At 37.2% G+C, this 14012-nt stretch overlaps 1 protein-coding gene and 1 pseudogene across 1 annotated transcript in view; both read right to left on the bottom strand.

Moving 5' to 3' along the window:
- Window positions 1–2111, bottom strand: part of LOC113053901 (glutamate receptor ionotropic, kainate 1-like) — a 38650-nt pseudogene extending 36539 nt beyond the window's left edge.
- Window positions 2112–8512: 6401 nt separating this feature from the next.
- Window positions 8513–14012, bottom strand: part of LOC113054300 (T-lymphoma invasion and metastasis-inducing protein 1-like) — a 50751-nt gene continuing 45251 nt past the window's right edge. The window contains 8 exon segments of the mRNA XM_026219747.1: window positions 8513–10289; window positions 10582–10754; window positions 11571–11658; window positions 12039–12135; window positions 12395–12453; window positions 12820–12928; window positions 13109–13227; window positions 13616–13795. Coding sequence (XP_026075532.1) covers window positions 9772–10289; window positions 10582–10754; window positions 11571–11658; window positions 12039–12135; window positions 12395–12453; window positions 12820–12928; window positions 13109–13227; window positions 13616–13795 — 1343 coding nt within the window. The 3' untranslated portion in view covers window positions 8513–9771.

Below are 14012 nucleotides of genomic sequence, written 5' to 3' on the forward strand. Positions count from 1 at the left end.
TGTAAAAATGTCATTTTAATTTCTTGATGTATAAAACTTTTAATAATGAAAAAAATTTTAGTCAGTTACCAAAAGTGTTTCATAAAATATGGGCTACATAAAGCACGCTGTATTCAGCAGCTGGTCATGTGATCTCAATTTGGTGGCTCCCTTGGGACAGACCCACCCCATGTAAATTAAAAAAGCTTTAATTATGTCATGTTATTACGTTTTTTAGCTTAATTCACTTGAAGCAATTTTTTTTTTAAGGAATACTATTTATTTACTATTTATAGCTTCCTGTTACAAAACATTAACATAGCTGTCCTAAAATGTTTTTATGAGTGTAAAACCAAAAATGCATTAGGACCGTTGCGTTAGATTGTTATTGTTAATATCTCTAAAATGGTCTGTACAATTACTTTAGTCACTGAAATGTAGTGAGACGTTTTAAAAAGCAAACCTCGCAAATTTCGTTTCCGTCTGTATCATTCAACATCTATTTTTAGTTCATTCTTTGCCCACAATCTGTAAAAAAAAAAAAAGCACTAGCTGTACCCTGTCAAGCAATTTTGACATGAACATTTGTGAAAAGCTAATGAATGTCAGTGTATCCATTACGGTTCACTGTTGTGCAAACTAAGCCCACCATCACTGCATGTCTCCAGCAATCTGCACTTTTTTAGATGGCAATCATAACATTCAGATGACAGATGGCAGCTGGGTGCAACTACATTTTCAGGAATACACAGGGAAAGTCTCCTGTATCTCCAGCCTGATATACAACCAAATACCAAAATCCATGTTCATGTGCAAGAGTGTGGGTTTATCTACTAAAACGATTCATTGCTCCAATGCACGTCCATCTTAAAGACAGATCACTCACTGTGTGTTCAGGACAACAGAACATCTGTAAACCAGCAATATCTGATAAACTTTGACAAATGTCTCAGATAAAAAGGGTCCACATATAGTGTGGTCAAAACCAGTCCCATTAGGGACATAACTGATTAAATACCCATGGAATCAATAGGGCAGTCAGGAGGTTACATCTGGGGTTAAGTAGCACACTCTTTCATTCTGCTCTATACACAACTTTCAGGAAAAATGGCCCACATTAAGAGTAGATCTATACATAAAACTTTAATGTAGATTTCATCCTCTAGTTTATTTATGGATGGATGATGCATGTCCATATAAACTATTTACACCATTAGTATTTCCAACTCCAATTCACAATCCATCCCACAGAAGCAATATGCCAAGCTTTCTGTTTCAACTGAAGTCCTATCACTTGGAGAGGAACATCAAATCAGTCTTGGGTAGGAAAGAGGATTAATGTAGGTTGTTAAAACTGCTTTGGGGATTTACCGGGATGGCAAAGTCAGACAGCAGCAATCATCAGACTCTACTGTCCTCTATGTGAATACAGGATGCTTTATCTCAATAACACACAGAGGAGAGCCAGTAAACAAAGCTCTCAAATCTCATTTTGGTGATGATAATACTGATGGTTTAATATTAAATGAGAAATGCATTTATTGTTTGTTTATTTTCAAGATGACCTGCCAACAATACTTCATATGTAAAGAAAGGTTAAACCATCACAGATCCAATTTTGAGAACGATTTAGCCTTAAGTTTGACTTCTGTAACAAAATAGATTATTATAGTAGCTATATCAATGACAATGCTGATAATTTCTGTGAATATACAGGCTATGTTCTACATGGATCTCCAGATACGACAAATAAACTGAATGCATTTAGAGGTCATAAAACCATCAGATAGATGGTCTATATGAAACAAACAATAACACTTCCTCAAGTAGATTAAAAAACGGTTACGAGAAATAACAGGCCCTTAATGCTGAACACTGAAAGTTTATGAATTAACAATAACTTCAGGTGACACTGAACGATTCATGGAAGACAATCACTTACCAATGCGTATGACCTGCTGCTCACTAAGGTACAACTTTGACATCAAGTAAAAAAGGAAGAAAAACAACAGTCTTTTGCCCTTCTCCATGGCTGTGTAATCAAAAGAGGTAAAAAATAAAAAAACTTCATGTCATAAAACTGGATTTAAAGAACCATAGCGCGCGCTCATCAACTTCCATTCACCTCCCATCGCGCGTAATGGAAACAGCTCCTCGAAAAAGCCAGTTATTGCCTCCAAAACAGCACGTTGTGATCCTTTCCCCGAAAATCCACGATGTAACTGAATCTTCAATATATTTCAGGTAAGATTTTGCGCTGATATCCTTTGTTCATCCCTGCAAATACTTGTAGCAAACAGCACGCGCACCGCGTGGATCGTCAAGAGCGCGTGCCACTGACCGACTCATGATCCAGACTGCAGGATTAAAGCAAAATCTTCTAAACGTTTGGCTTTCTTCAGGACCTTATCTTCATTTTAAGTTCACTCAGATTGAAGATAAGTTTGCAGGGTCTTAATTTTTTTATTATTATTATTCTTTTTTCAAACTAGCCACATATTCAGTCAAATGTCATAATCCGTTTTAGGCGATTTATAAATGCTGTCAAAGGAAGTTAGATAATTGCTCGTTATTACTGCATGTTTAAAATATATGTGTGCACAGGAGAGTCCACAGAAAGAGTGACGGTGGCTTTTTCGCACGAAATGTTCCGATTCCTGATTGACTCGAAATGTTAAACTGATTCACAAAGCGTTGCAAATGATAACTTTGTTCAGCAGTAATATTGTGAAAGAAGGAATACATTATTATAAATGTTATTAAAATATAGTGAAAAGCAGAAATATAAAAAAAATAAAAGTAATTATTGAAACACGCACTTATTCTGTAAGTTTTGACTTAATTTGTCCCTGTTCATTGTAACGAACCGATTCGTTCGATGTACGAACACCACAGTGAATTAAAAAGCTTGCTTTTTGCCAAATGGTGGAACACAACGCCAGCTGTCGGACAAATCTTGTAACAGAAGAGGATGAAGCAGTAGATAAACAACAAAAACTAAATAAATGTTTTTTATTTGACTAAATTAAAGATTAATGGGATGCAAAGTCATCAGTTATAGCACATATTGAATTATACTGTCAGTTTTTATTTTACACATTTATAAGTGAATTAAAAAAGGCAATCCATACTGGTACCAACGCAAAAAATTTTTTTACAATTCACTGATGCCTGAATTTGCATGAGAGTCTAGGCTGGCTGAGCTAAACAGTGTGTCCAAACTGATGTCACTGTGGCTGGAGGTTTCAGGGATGCTTGTTTCTTCTCCTGCCCTGCCAAGTGGCCCAGAACACCACTGCAACATCCCTGCTGTGCATAGCAAACACGAGGCCAGCCAGCCTACAAACAGAGACTCCCCCATGTAGAACCGAATGGAGCTCAGCCCATGATCGGCATGGAAGATGCTGAGTGCCGTCCAGGACACAGGGATAAGAGTAGTGAGTGAAGCGAGCAGGTGCAAGCAGGTTGCTCCTATCAGGCAGCACCTGGCACCGCTGGGACGGGTGCACTGAATGCTCATGAGTGAACTGATCAATGCAGCCACAGCCAGAACCAAAGAGAGAGTTACAAAGTAACGAGCTGACCACAGGGCTGGATCTAAATAGGCTTTGCATGTTAATGAACTGATATCATGGGTAAAAGAACATTTAGTCCAAAGCCCTTCATATTCTGCCCATGTTTCAGAGCGTACAGTGAGTTTCCACCTTGGTAACCCTGTGATCACGGCTACGCAGAGAAAGCCAAAAAAAGCACAAATCAATGCTACTATATCAACACGCAGGATTCTTCTTCTCCTCAGACTGATGAATGTTTCATCTGTTGGATTCAGCAACTCATCCATGATTTCTTCTAAAAGCTCTTTTCCAACCCTCTGTTGATGGTCTCTGCAAATGCGAAGCTAAAATTGATGATCATGGCTGGTAGGAGAGAAGTAAAGTAGAATTTCAGCTTCAATCCTGGAGCATTTCAAATAATGCATGGTCATATCTTTACCTGAGTGCATTTATTAACACATTTATGATTTTTTATTAATCCAAATTGACTAGTCAGAAGAGTGCAGAAAGAATAGAAATGTTTTAAGAGGCGAAAAAATCACATTCCATAAAGCAGATCGACCACAACAAATCATTTCGCAACCCATAACCAAGCAGTTCAGTGATCAGGAAATCTAACTACCCAGTCAAAACAACATAATTCCAGCACATTCACTAGATTAGCTTATTAAATGTCATTTAAAACTCTTACTTACTTACTTGATGGTGGATAAAATTTCTCCAAAACAATGCATTGTATCGGAGCAGGACTGATAAGGGGCCTGGGAGTGTTAGAAAACTGTCCCGTAGTGTTGTTTTGGTAACATTCTTCTTCCCTCAGGCTCTCGTGTTCTGACAGCTACCTGAATTAGAAATATGATGTGTATATTCAGCAAATGGCACATCCTATTTATTTTTCCAATCAGTGACAAACTGGTTATGAATGTTGTATTTACAGTAAATACTGTAAACAGGGTTTCATTTTCTAAATCCAAATAGGTTTCTACTTAACAGCATAGAAAATTATGCTCTGGTGCACTTAGGTTTTAAGGGGTCAGTACTTCAATAATAGATGGAACTACAGAAATTAATAACAGATATAATTAGGTGCAGGTAGAGTTTTAAATGTAATAATTATGTAAAAAAAAAAAAAAAAAAACATGGACACAATAAATGCATTGTACACCATTACTAATTTAAATATTAGTATATGTAGACATATGTACGAATTAGCCTAATATTATGCAGATCACTGAAATGTATACATATTAGAAACTAGCCTAAGAAGATGTGGAAAAAATGAATATTATGGGACAAAAAGAAGAGCTGATGATTCAAACTGTTCTTGATATAACTAGCCTATGTATCAAGAACACAAACTACTTTGCTTGAACAGACTGTTGCCTCATAGAAGAACAAAAACAAACCGCATGAGAGGAGAGCAGAGGAGGAAATGCTGGCACTCATTAGGTGCCTATTAAATATGACTCATATCAGAACAGATACTGTAGACCTTCTGTTTTGTGCTCATTAAAGCCATTATTGATGTATTTTCTTTAGGGAAAAAGCGTCAGTTTGTCGTCAGGTAGTTGGTGCAGCTTTACCGCCACCTTCTGGTTATACTCGATAGGACAAATACATTTTCATTAACATTCCAGTGTAGTAACAAAATCTGAGTGAGATTATGATTTCCCCAGTGGCGTAGCCAGGGGAGGGGCCATGGGGGCACTGGCCCCTCCTGAAAACTGATTGGCCCCCCAGTGTGCCCCCACATTTCTACTTGTCTGTCACTCACAAATTCAAATTATAATCTTTCAGTTTAGTAAATAACTCATGATTGAGTCGCGATGCTTCTCAACGAGGACTAAGAATAGCGAGCTGCTGTTTTCCAAAAAAAAAAGCACCTATTTTAAATAGCTGATGTTTTTCGATTAGCGAGTTGTTGCAGTGCAAGAAGTGTTTGGTACTAACGTTAACGTCTTTCGGTGTTAGACAGACCAGGTTCGATGACGATGTTATCTCCTAGAGCAGACCAAAGATGCTAATCATTATATTTACTATGCTCCTCTGATGCTGAATTTAAAAGGGGTTTACTGCGTTACGATTTCGGCCGAACGAGCCGATAAAGGCAACAACGCAATTTAAAGCAATGGTTTTAAAAAAACTATAATAGCAATTCTAATAAAGTCATTATTGAATCATGCAGTCGATTAGCGACTTTTTTCACTCAAGTGAGGTGACGAAACAAATCGTGTAATGTTTATCTAACGCTCCACACTTAAGACTTTTTTTTTTTAAAGTCTATATGGGTGAGACACATGCAGAGGTGGGTAGTAACATTTACTTCGTTACATTTACTTGAGTAATTTTTCGGGGTAACTAATACTTTTCGGAGTATATTTAAAAATGGGTACTTTATACTCTTACTTGAGTAAATTTTTTGGGAAAAATCTGTACTTTTACTTCGTTACTGTGAGCGACGCACCTCTCGTTACTTTATCTTAATGCAATAAATGTTATAAATGCTTCAGTTTATTCCAAACGCGCCGTCTATTTTTATCTGGGCAATGAGCGATGCCCATTCGCGAATGATTCATTCTTTTGAGTCAATTCTGTTCAAAGGCTTGATCAAACCAATTGGCAAACAAGTGAATTGGTTCATGAATCAGTTTGAAGGAGTCGTTTAGTTCCCTGAAGCAACGCGCTGAGCGTCTGAAGCGGTTCACTCAGAGTTGTAACGTTTATCATCATCAGCAGCGTTGAAAACGTGGCTATGGAACTGCACTGAATTGAAAGCAAATCTGCAAAGGCTATTATTTGCTTGCGATGGAGATCCTTATTAGATGAACGTGTGTGCTGTCTACTGTTTAACAGGTAATAACTTGGGCTACATTCGATTACAGTACACGATACCACTATGACAGTAGTTTGTTGTACGTGTGTGGCTTATAACAGAGGGGAGTCAAGTTGAATGCAGCTTCCAAAAGACAAAAAATAGCCGATTAAGATTTTATTAATTTTAATACAATCACACCGGTGCGAGTACGTTCAGCAAGTCATATCATCAGCTGCTAAATTCAGATCTGTGATCGCTTGCTGGCGCTGAGCCAGAGATAGACGTGTTTTTACAGCGCTGCGCATTATAACCAATCACACACGATTCTTTTGAATGCAATGGCCAATCAGAGGTGTTCCGATGAGTCATCGCTGAAATGCCGGTGCTTCCTTCACTGGCTCACTGACTGAATACCTCTTTCTGCCGAATCCTCTCGTCAGAAACAACAAAGTGCAGATGTGTGTACGAATCTATAATTAAGATATTGATTTCACAGTGTTAACAGTTTCAGTGATTTTAATGGGAGTTTCTGAGAGTGATTGCAATCTAGACTGTCAGTGAAAATTATCTTTAATAATGTAAATGTTATTTGCTCTCTTTCTGAACAATGAAAGATTAGTAGCAATATTTATATCACATTATATTAAATGTGAATTTAACATTGAAAGTTAAAGTCAGTCGTATTAAAAATATGTTATGGCATGAAACCTATATCTGTTACTTAAGTAAACAGACAGGGTTTTATAATAAATTGGAGTAAAGGCTGATGAAATATATACATTTACACACGCACACATACATTACATACATTTATCTATATATCTAAATAAAAATAGGCTCCGTATATATGACCTAAAGTAACTAGTAACTAACTACTTGAGTAGATTTTTTTATCCGATACTCTTTTACTCTTACTCAAGTAACTATTCAAGACTAGTACTTTTACTTTTACTTGAGTAAATATTTCTAGAATTACTTTTACTTTTACTTGAGTAAAGTTTTTGGGTACTCTACCCACCTCTGGACACATGCAAAAACATCGGTTTTTTTACTGGTCAATTTTGAGATTTTGGCCTGTTTGTCTTCAGTAACATGTCTTCTTTCAGACTTGTGGTGAAAAAAAAAAAAGTCCAAAATACACATATAGGTCTTTATTTTTCTACACCTTTAGTCTATTTGCGTCTGTAGATTCCTAATAAATTCAGTTGGCGTTCTAAATCACCATGGTGCTCCGCGATTGCTGTCTGCCCCTGCAAAGCTCTCTCTCCCTCCCTTGACAGAAGTTATTGACAAAACGTCATTTGATGACACCCAGAAACATTCTCAAAAAAATCATACATAATTATTTAATGCATGATTAAATAGCAAAATAAATAACTAATACTAAAACAACACTGGACTAATTAAGCTATTCTAAACTGTTTTATAGGATCCACATATTTTACATGTTAAATTAAAGCTACCTTTTTGAACAAGTAGCTTTCTAACATAGTATGGATATATGATATTTTTAAATCAATATGCTCAAGATTAATTAGCCTTGACATAAGTAGATTTTGTTTATTCATCAATGCAAATTTACTGCAACTGCTGCTATGCAAATTGAATGGGATGTGGATAATAAACAAAAACATTATGAAATTATATTAAATTTATATTAGTTATATTAATTAATTAATTGTGTATTTATTTCTATGAATTATTAATGTTATTCTGCATTTATATAAAGAAGGCTATTATATATATATATATTATATAAGGCTATTATAAATAAATTATATTATTATTATTTGTGAGTTGTACACTATTCATACATTGGATTATTTTATTTATTACAGTTTTTCTTTCACTTTTGTAAAGTGAAAAGTTAATACAAATTGTATTTGATTTTTTTTTTATTTAGAGCAGTGAATAACTGCTATTAAAATATAATAGGGTATCACTGTTTATTACTGATTTTAAAGGTTACTGAACTCTTGAAATGATTTGGATATACAGTTCAAACAACACAAGATTGGCCCCTCTGTATTAATCGCGTCCCCTCTTGTGCCCCCCAGTTGAAAAAATCCTAGAATCGCCCCTGGATTTCCCTGTTTCTCCCTATGAGGATTGGTATGTTTCAGAGTCATCATCTGTTTAATTTATTTGTAAAAAGACAAGTCACTGATGAAAAAAAAAAAATCACACCAAACTTTATTTAAAACACGGCAAATGCCTGCCGTGTTGACAAAGAACAGATCACGTACAGTACAAAGTTATTTGGATAAAACTGCAAATATAAATTAGGAAAATTTATTATAGGCTAATAATTATTTCCACAGTATGAACATACACAGTCTCAAAAAGGCAGAGGGTAAAAGCAAGGAGTTTTTACACTTTTGTCTTAAACACAGCCAGTTTCGCTAAAAGGGATCCATGGCTAAAGGTGCAGTGATTGTTTTTGGTGAAAGGGCATCTCTTATTTTAAAATACACATGCAGGGTGTAACGTGTGTGTTTTCGTCTTTACCATTGTACAAAATATCATAAAAGACCCAAGCTCTTCAAAAATCTCATTCTCACCGAGACAAACACATTATGAACAGGAAAAATCTGCTACATCATTTTATAGGGGTGCTTTGAATTCACTTCCTTATTTATGCACCTAAATGCCTGGCTGTTGAATTCACAAGCACACCAAAGCCATCTGAGCGAGGATTATGGGTAGTTTGATTTCCTAACCAATAAACAAAATTACATTATTGCAGTTCTCTCTACCATATTCACATAAGACTTAATTTCTCGGTGTGTACGCGTGTTCGGTGAACAGTGATTGTTAATACTGGGTTGCTGGTGGCCTATGAACAAGAGGGAACAGCAAGCGAGGAACTGTTGGGTTTGTAACATGAATGGCATTAAGCAGCTAGCCTGTCATGATATTTTCGGGGAACACTGCGGCGCTTGACAAAAATCCCCTGCATGTAGACATTACAAAGAAATAGCAAGTTATACAAAGCATCAAATCCCTGAATAAAAAGGAGTATATGAAGCACAACTGAACAGATCGATCACGATCTTGTGTTTGAAACAAAACGACAACAAAAAATAAAACAAGATCAACTGAAGAAACCTGTAGCTGCCTGTCTGTCAGTATGAAGCCTCTATAAATACACTGGCTGTACAGTTGGCATCTTTAAATGTTCCTTGTGATGTCTGGACTTAAATGGCAGGAAGTCTGCATTGGTATTAAGGTGGAATGGCTTGAAACATCAAGATTCCAGAAGAATTTTTTTTCTTTTTTTTTTATGGTGCAAGTTCTTCAGTTCTGGCTTTCAGTAGGATTGTCAGTGCATCATGTCAGGCTTGAACTCAGTAGGTTTGCGCCTTATTCTCTCTCACAAGTCTATTAAACAAAACGTCACAGCTCGCACATAACCCTCTTCGCTCAGAAGATGTCGCTGTTGCAGCTGTTTTTAAAATCGTCCCTGCGAACCCAGATGACCTCACACTCCCTCTCAGAAGCGACACCCTCCACCGCACACTGCTTTCTCAGAAGAGTCAGCTTCAGGGGAGCCTGGGATTTTGGAGGTTTGTCCTCCGAAAGTCCATTGAGACCCTTGTCTTCGTCTCCTTCCACTGAAAGGGCCTCTAAAGACTCCTCCAGACTCGGATCAGAGGAAGGGCCCCGGACAGATTGGCAGTACTCATCGTCATCGCTGAGGATGTCAGTCTCCTTCAAGTCGTCCTGGTTTTCGTAGTGCTGCAGGTCGAACTGATCCTCAAGCCAGCGATCTGTGTCTCGGATGGGCTGCTGGGGATTCTGGAGCGAAGACAGCGTGGGCTCTGTCGGGGTGATGGGGGACAGGTCCTGGGACAAACCGTCATCAAAAACCACACTTGTGTCTATGGTGAAACGATTACGGATCAGCTTCCGGCGACCAAGGGTTCGAGATGGGGCTGAAACTGAAAGAGAATAAAGAGATGGCATGAATGCTAACTATCCTGTTTATTTATATTTTTTCATTCAGTTTCCTCCTTCAGAAAAGACAGCAGCAATATTGTCTGGTGGACACTAGGATTTACATGTGTTACATAATAATCAGCTAACCCTAAAGTTAATCATGTTATCTAGAGGAAGATGGAAGGCAACACAGTGGGAGAGTTAGCAGAGATATAGGGAGAGGAGCAGAGAGAAGAGAAGTGTTGCAGAAAAAAGTAATCTATGTTCAATTTGTGTCAGACGTCGCCAACATACCTGCTCTGTTCATTGTGGGTCGTGAACCCTTTAGCGCACAAAGCCGCTTCCCTCCGAAGGGAATATACTGTTGATTTGGAAGTAAACTCTCAGTTTTCATCAACTGACGCCGTTGTTTGTCCCTCAGGATAGAATGAACCGTCTTCAGGAAGTCTTTCTTACTCTCTGGAGAGCTAAAAAATAATAATAATTAGTAATAATAAGTCTTTTACTGAGAATCAGAATAGAAATATACTGTTTTACTGCCACACTTAAATATATGAATGCTACTGAATTATATAAGATACAGAAGTTAAGGACAAATGTAGAAGTTGGCTTAACAGCCCTATCTGAGGTAAAAATAAAATAAAACCAGCAATAGCATGATTGTTGATAACATTGTTTTAGTATGTGGCTAACATGTTTTAGCATGATGCTAACATCTTTTAAACATGTTTTGCAGTCTTGTTAGCATGTTTTAGCACATTGCTAGCTTGCAGCACAATGTTAACACATTTTTACATGTTATGTTAACATGTTTCTAGCACGTTTCTTAACTTTAGGACAAGTAACTGTTAGAAATTTGATCTCAGAAGAAGCAGAAGAATAATACGCTTAAATGGTAGATTAGCATGTTGGTTTTGTCAAGCCAATACTATCAAAAAGGATAAGATGCTCTCTTCAAACAAAACTTTTTATGCAAAGAAGTTTGAGATTTATCAAAGAAAATTCATTTACATAAACATTATAAGTTGCCAAATACTTTTTTTAGTTTTATATTATTACATTACTTGGAATTAAATGTGTTGGCTTAGCCTACATATTTCTCATTCTAGACAAAGATAGAACATTACGTCTCTAAGTTGAAGGACTGGAGCCAGAGAGATTGTTAAAATTAAGTTCCTTGTGTGTTTAGTTTTCTTTGATTTAGTTTTAATTGTGTAATTATTGTCTTTGATTCATTGGTCAGTTTTCATGCCTGATGTGTGGCGTTCTGAACCTCATCTCACCTGCAGCAGATGTGGAAAGTCCTCTCGGGTCTCCCTTCAGATTCTGACCTCATGTGAACTATCTCACACATTGCAGACCCCTCTGAATCTGAAATGAAAGGAACACCAGGTTAGCTGTATACTCTTTAAAGGACTGTGGGAAACAAAATCACCGAGATCAGCACAGGGTTAATAAACCTCATGGAAGACACAGATCCTGGGACAATGAACCAGAGTACAGACCCCAAGTTTCTGTTTGACGACCTTTAAACCCCAGACCATCAATTGGGAATATTAACATTCTGGCCTGAGCCCATAATTAGTTCCACTGAGCCAAAAGCAAACTTTACTATGCTTAAGTGTCATTGGATGCATAGGATTAATACATTAATTGCACTGTCAAAGTGAATCTAAAGCATGAAGCTAATATACCACAATGGTCTCAATAGGTCTGTGGGAAAAGAATGAGACCAGTAGATCAATACTTACTAGGGAGATTGCGAACTTGGAGAGCGTCTGTAGAGATCATGTGTCTAAAACGAAAAGGGTCTCTCTCATCAAGAATCGATGCTCTGTGAGATCCACCCTAAGACAAAATAACAGCCAAATTAGGATAAAGAACTCACTTAAAATACTTCTCTTTAATCTTTAATGGTATCAACCATCCGGCACACTGAAAACAGGACGTTTTAGAATAGCAACAGGTAGTTTTGTAATATAACATACAGGTGAAAGGCCATGTAAAATAAGACAATGAGTAATTAATGAAGTAAAAGAGAAGGGCAACCTCGTTTCACACTCAGATCTCTATTAATGAATCATGAAGAAAGGGAAAGAGCACTTACGATTTTTTTTCTGTGCTTGGAGCAGTCTTTATACACAAAAACAACTGCCGTTCTGAAAACTGAAGGGGCAAAAAATGAATTAAAACATTAAAACACAAAATCATACAACACTAAACATTCACAATAGAGATTCTTGGGGCTCTTTTCAGAATAGTCAGAGTAATAAATGTGACTTCAATGGCCATTTTTAAAGCATCTGAAGGCTTTCTTCGAAAATTTCTTAGCTGAGGGGGAGAAAAACTGTTCGTGTATAAATGCAACTTTAATGCTTTAAGTGCTACAGGACAAGGTGGTTCCTCTGATGCCATTGTATCCAAAGATACAGCTGGTCTTTACTGATGCAGGGAACCATTACGGTAGGGAACAGACTAATGAATAAGAGAACAGGATTCTATTTTGGGAAGAAACATTTTGCAAACACTCACTGAATGCAGCCAACTCTAGGTCTCTCTTCCCCTTCGTGAGAGAAGAGGATGGATTGATCCAGACCACAGTGTTATGCAACAAGAGGTCGCCCATTGACAGATCAGCCACCTGGGATAAGAGTAAACAATGTTGCAAAACCAAATCTACCCATTTTTTTTAAATAGTAGATGACATCAGTGCACATATTATGACATTTGGTGTTGGCTTAACAATATTTTGTTGTAATAATTTTCAACAAATGAAAACTTCTGAATTACAAAGACCTCACAGAGACCAGTGGAACTGTACCTCTTTCTTGTCCAAGCTCTGCTCACTAATGAGTTGGTCGAACACGGCTCCGTACTCCTCGTGAATCTTCTGCATTTCATTTATGTGACTGGCCACCTTGTTCATGGCTTTCATCGCGACTACAAAAAGATAAGAGACTTCTTAAACTGCAACCAAAGAATTAAGAGATTTACCATCTATTTTACAGTTGGTTTTTTTTGAGAGCATTTCACCTTTAGAATTACAACCCAATTACAATTTTGTTACTGTAGCTTGTAAGAGTAAGCAAATGACCTCTATATTTGGAGCAAAACCACATTGACCTTTAAAGATTCTGACAATGCTTCTCATTACAAGTTAAGGAAGATGTTTGTTGGTTTTCCCAAATGCATAAGTCACCCAAACTCAGAGTAGATGCCAAATGAACCGAGCCACTCAAAGACGTTGATAACACTGGGTTATGAACTGCTCAGGTGTAAATCAACACAGTTTATTATGCTCAACTAGTATCTAGAGCTTCATATTTACCATCCAGGTGGTAATGCTCCTCGCTGTCAGGGTTGGTGAGAGAGTGAAGCTCCCTCAGGAGTAGTGGATATTTTAAGACTCTCTGAATGGGCTTGATCAGGTAGGACTCTAGCGTGGAGGAGTGCTGCTGCCTGGGGTTCCTCTCAGCAAGAAACGCCTTGAACTCCGGGTCTGTTTTAGCTGCACCAAAATTGTGGAGGAGAAATTATGGGATTGCAAAGGAATTTCAAATCTGTTGTATCCGCAAACTAGACTTTAACTTGAACAGGGGTCAATACACTCAAACCCTGTTAAAGACTTAATATTTGAGTACATCAGCTTCTTAGCTTTCAACTGTCAGAATGTTTCACATTTTAGTTAAAATGTATACTCCAACACATTTAACTATCCAAATATC

The sequence above is a fragment of the Carassius auratus genome, chromosome 35 (assembly GCF_003368295.1).
Source record: "Carassius auratus strain Wakin chromosome 35, ASM336829v1, whole genome shotgun sequence".
NCBI lineage: Eukaryota > Metazoa > Chordata > Actinopteri > Cypriniformes > Cyprinidae > Carassius > Carassius auratus.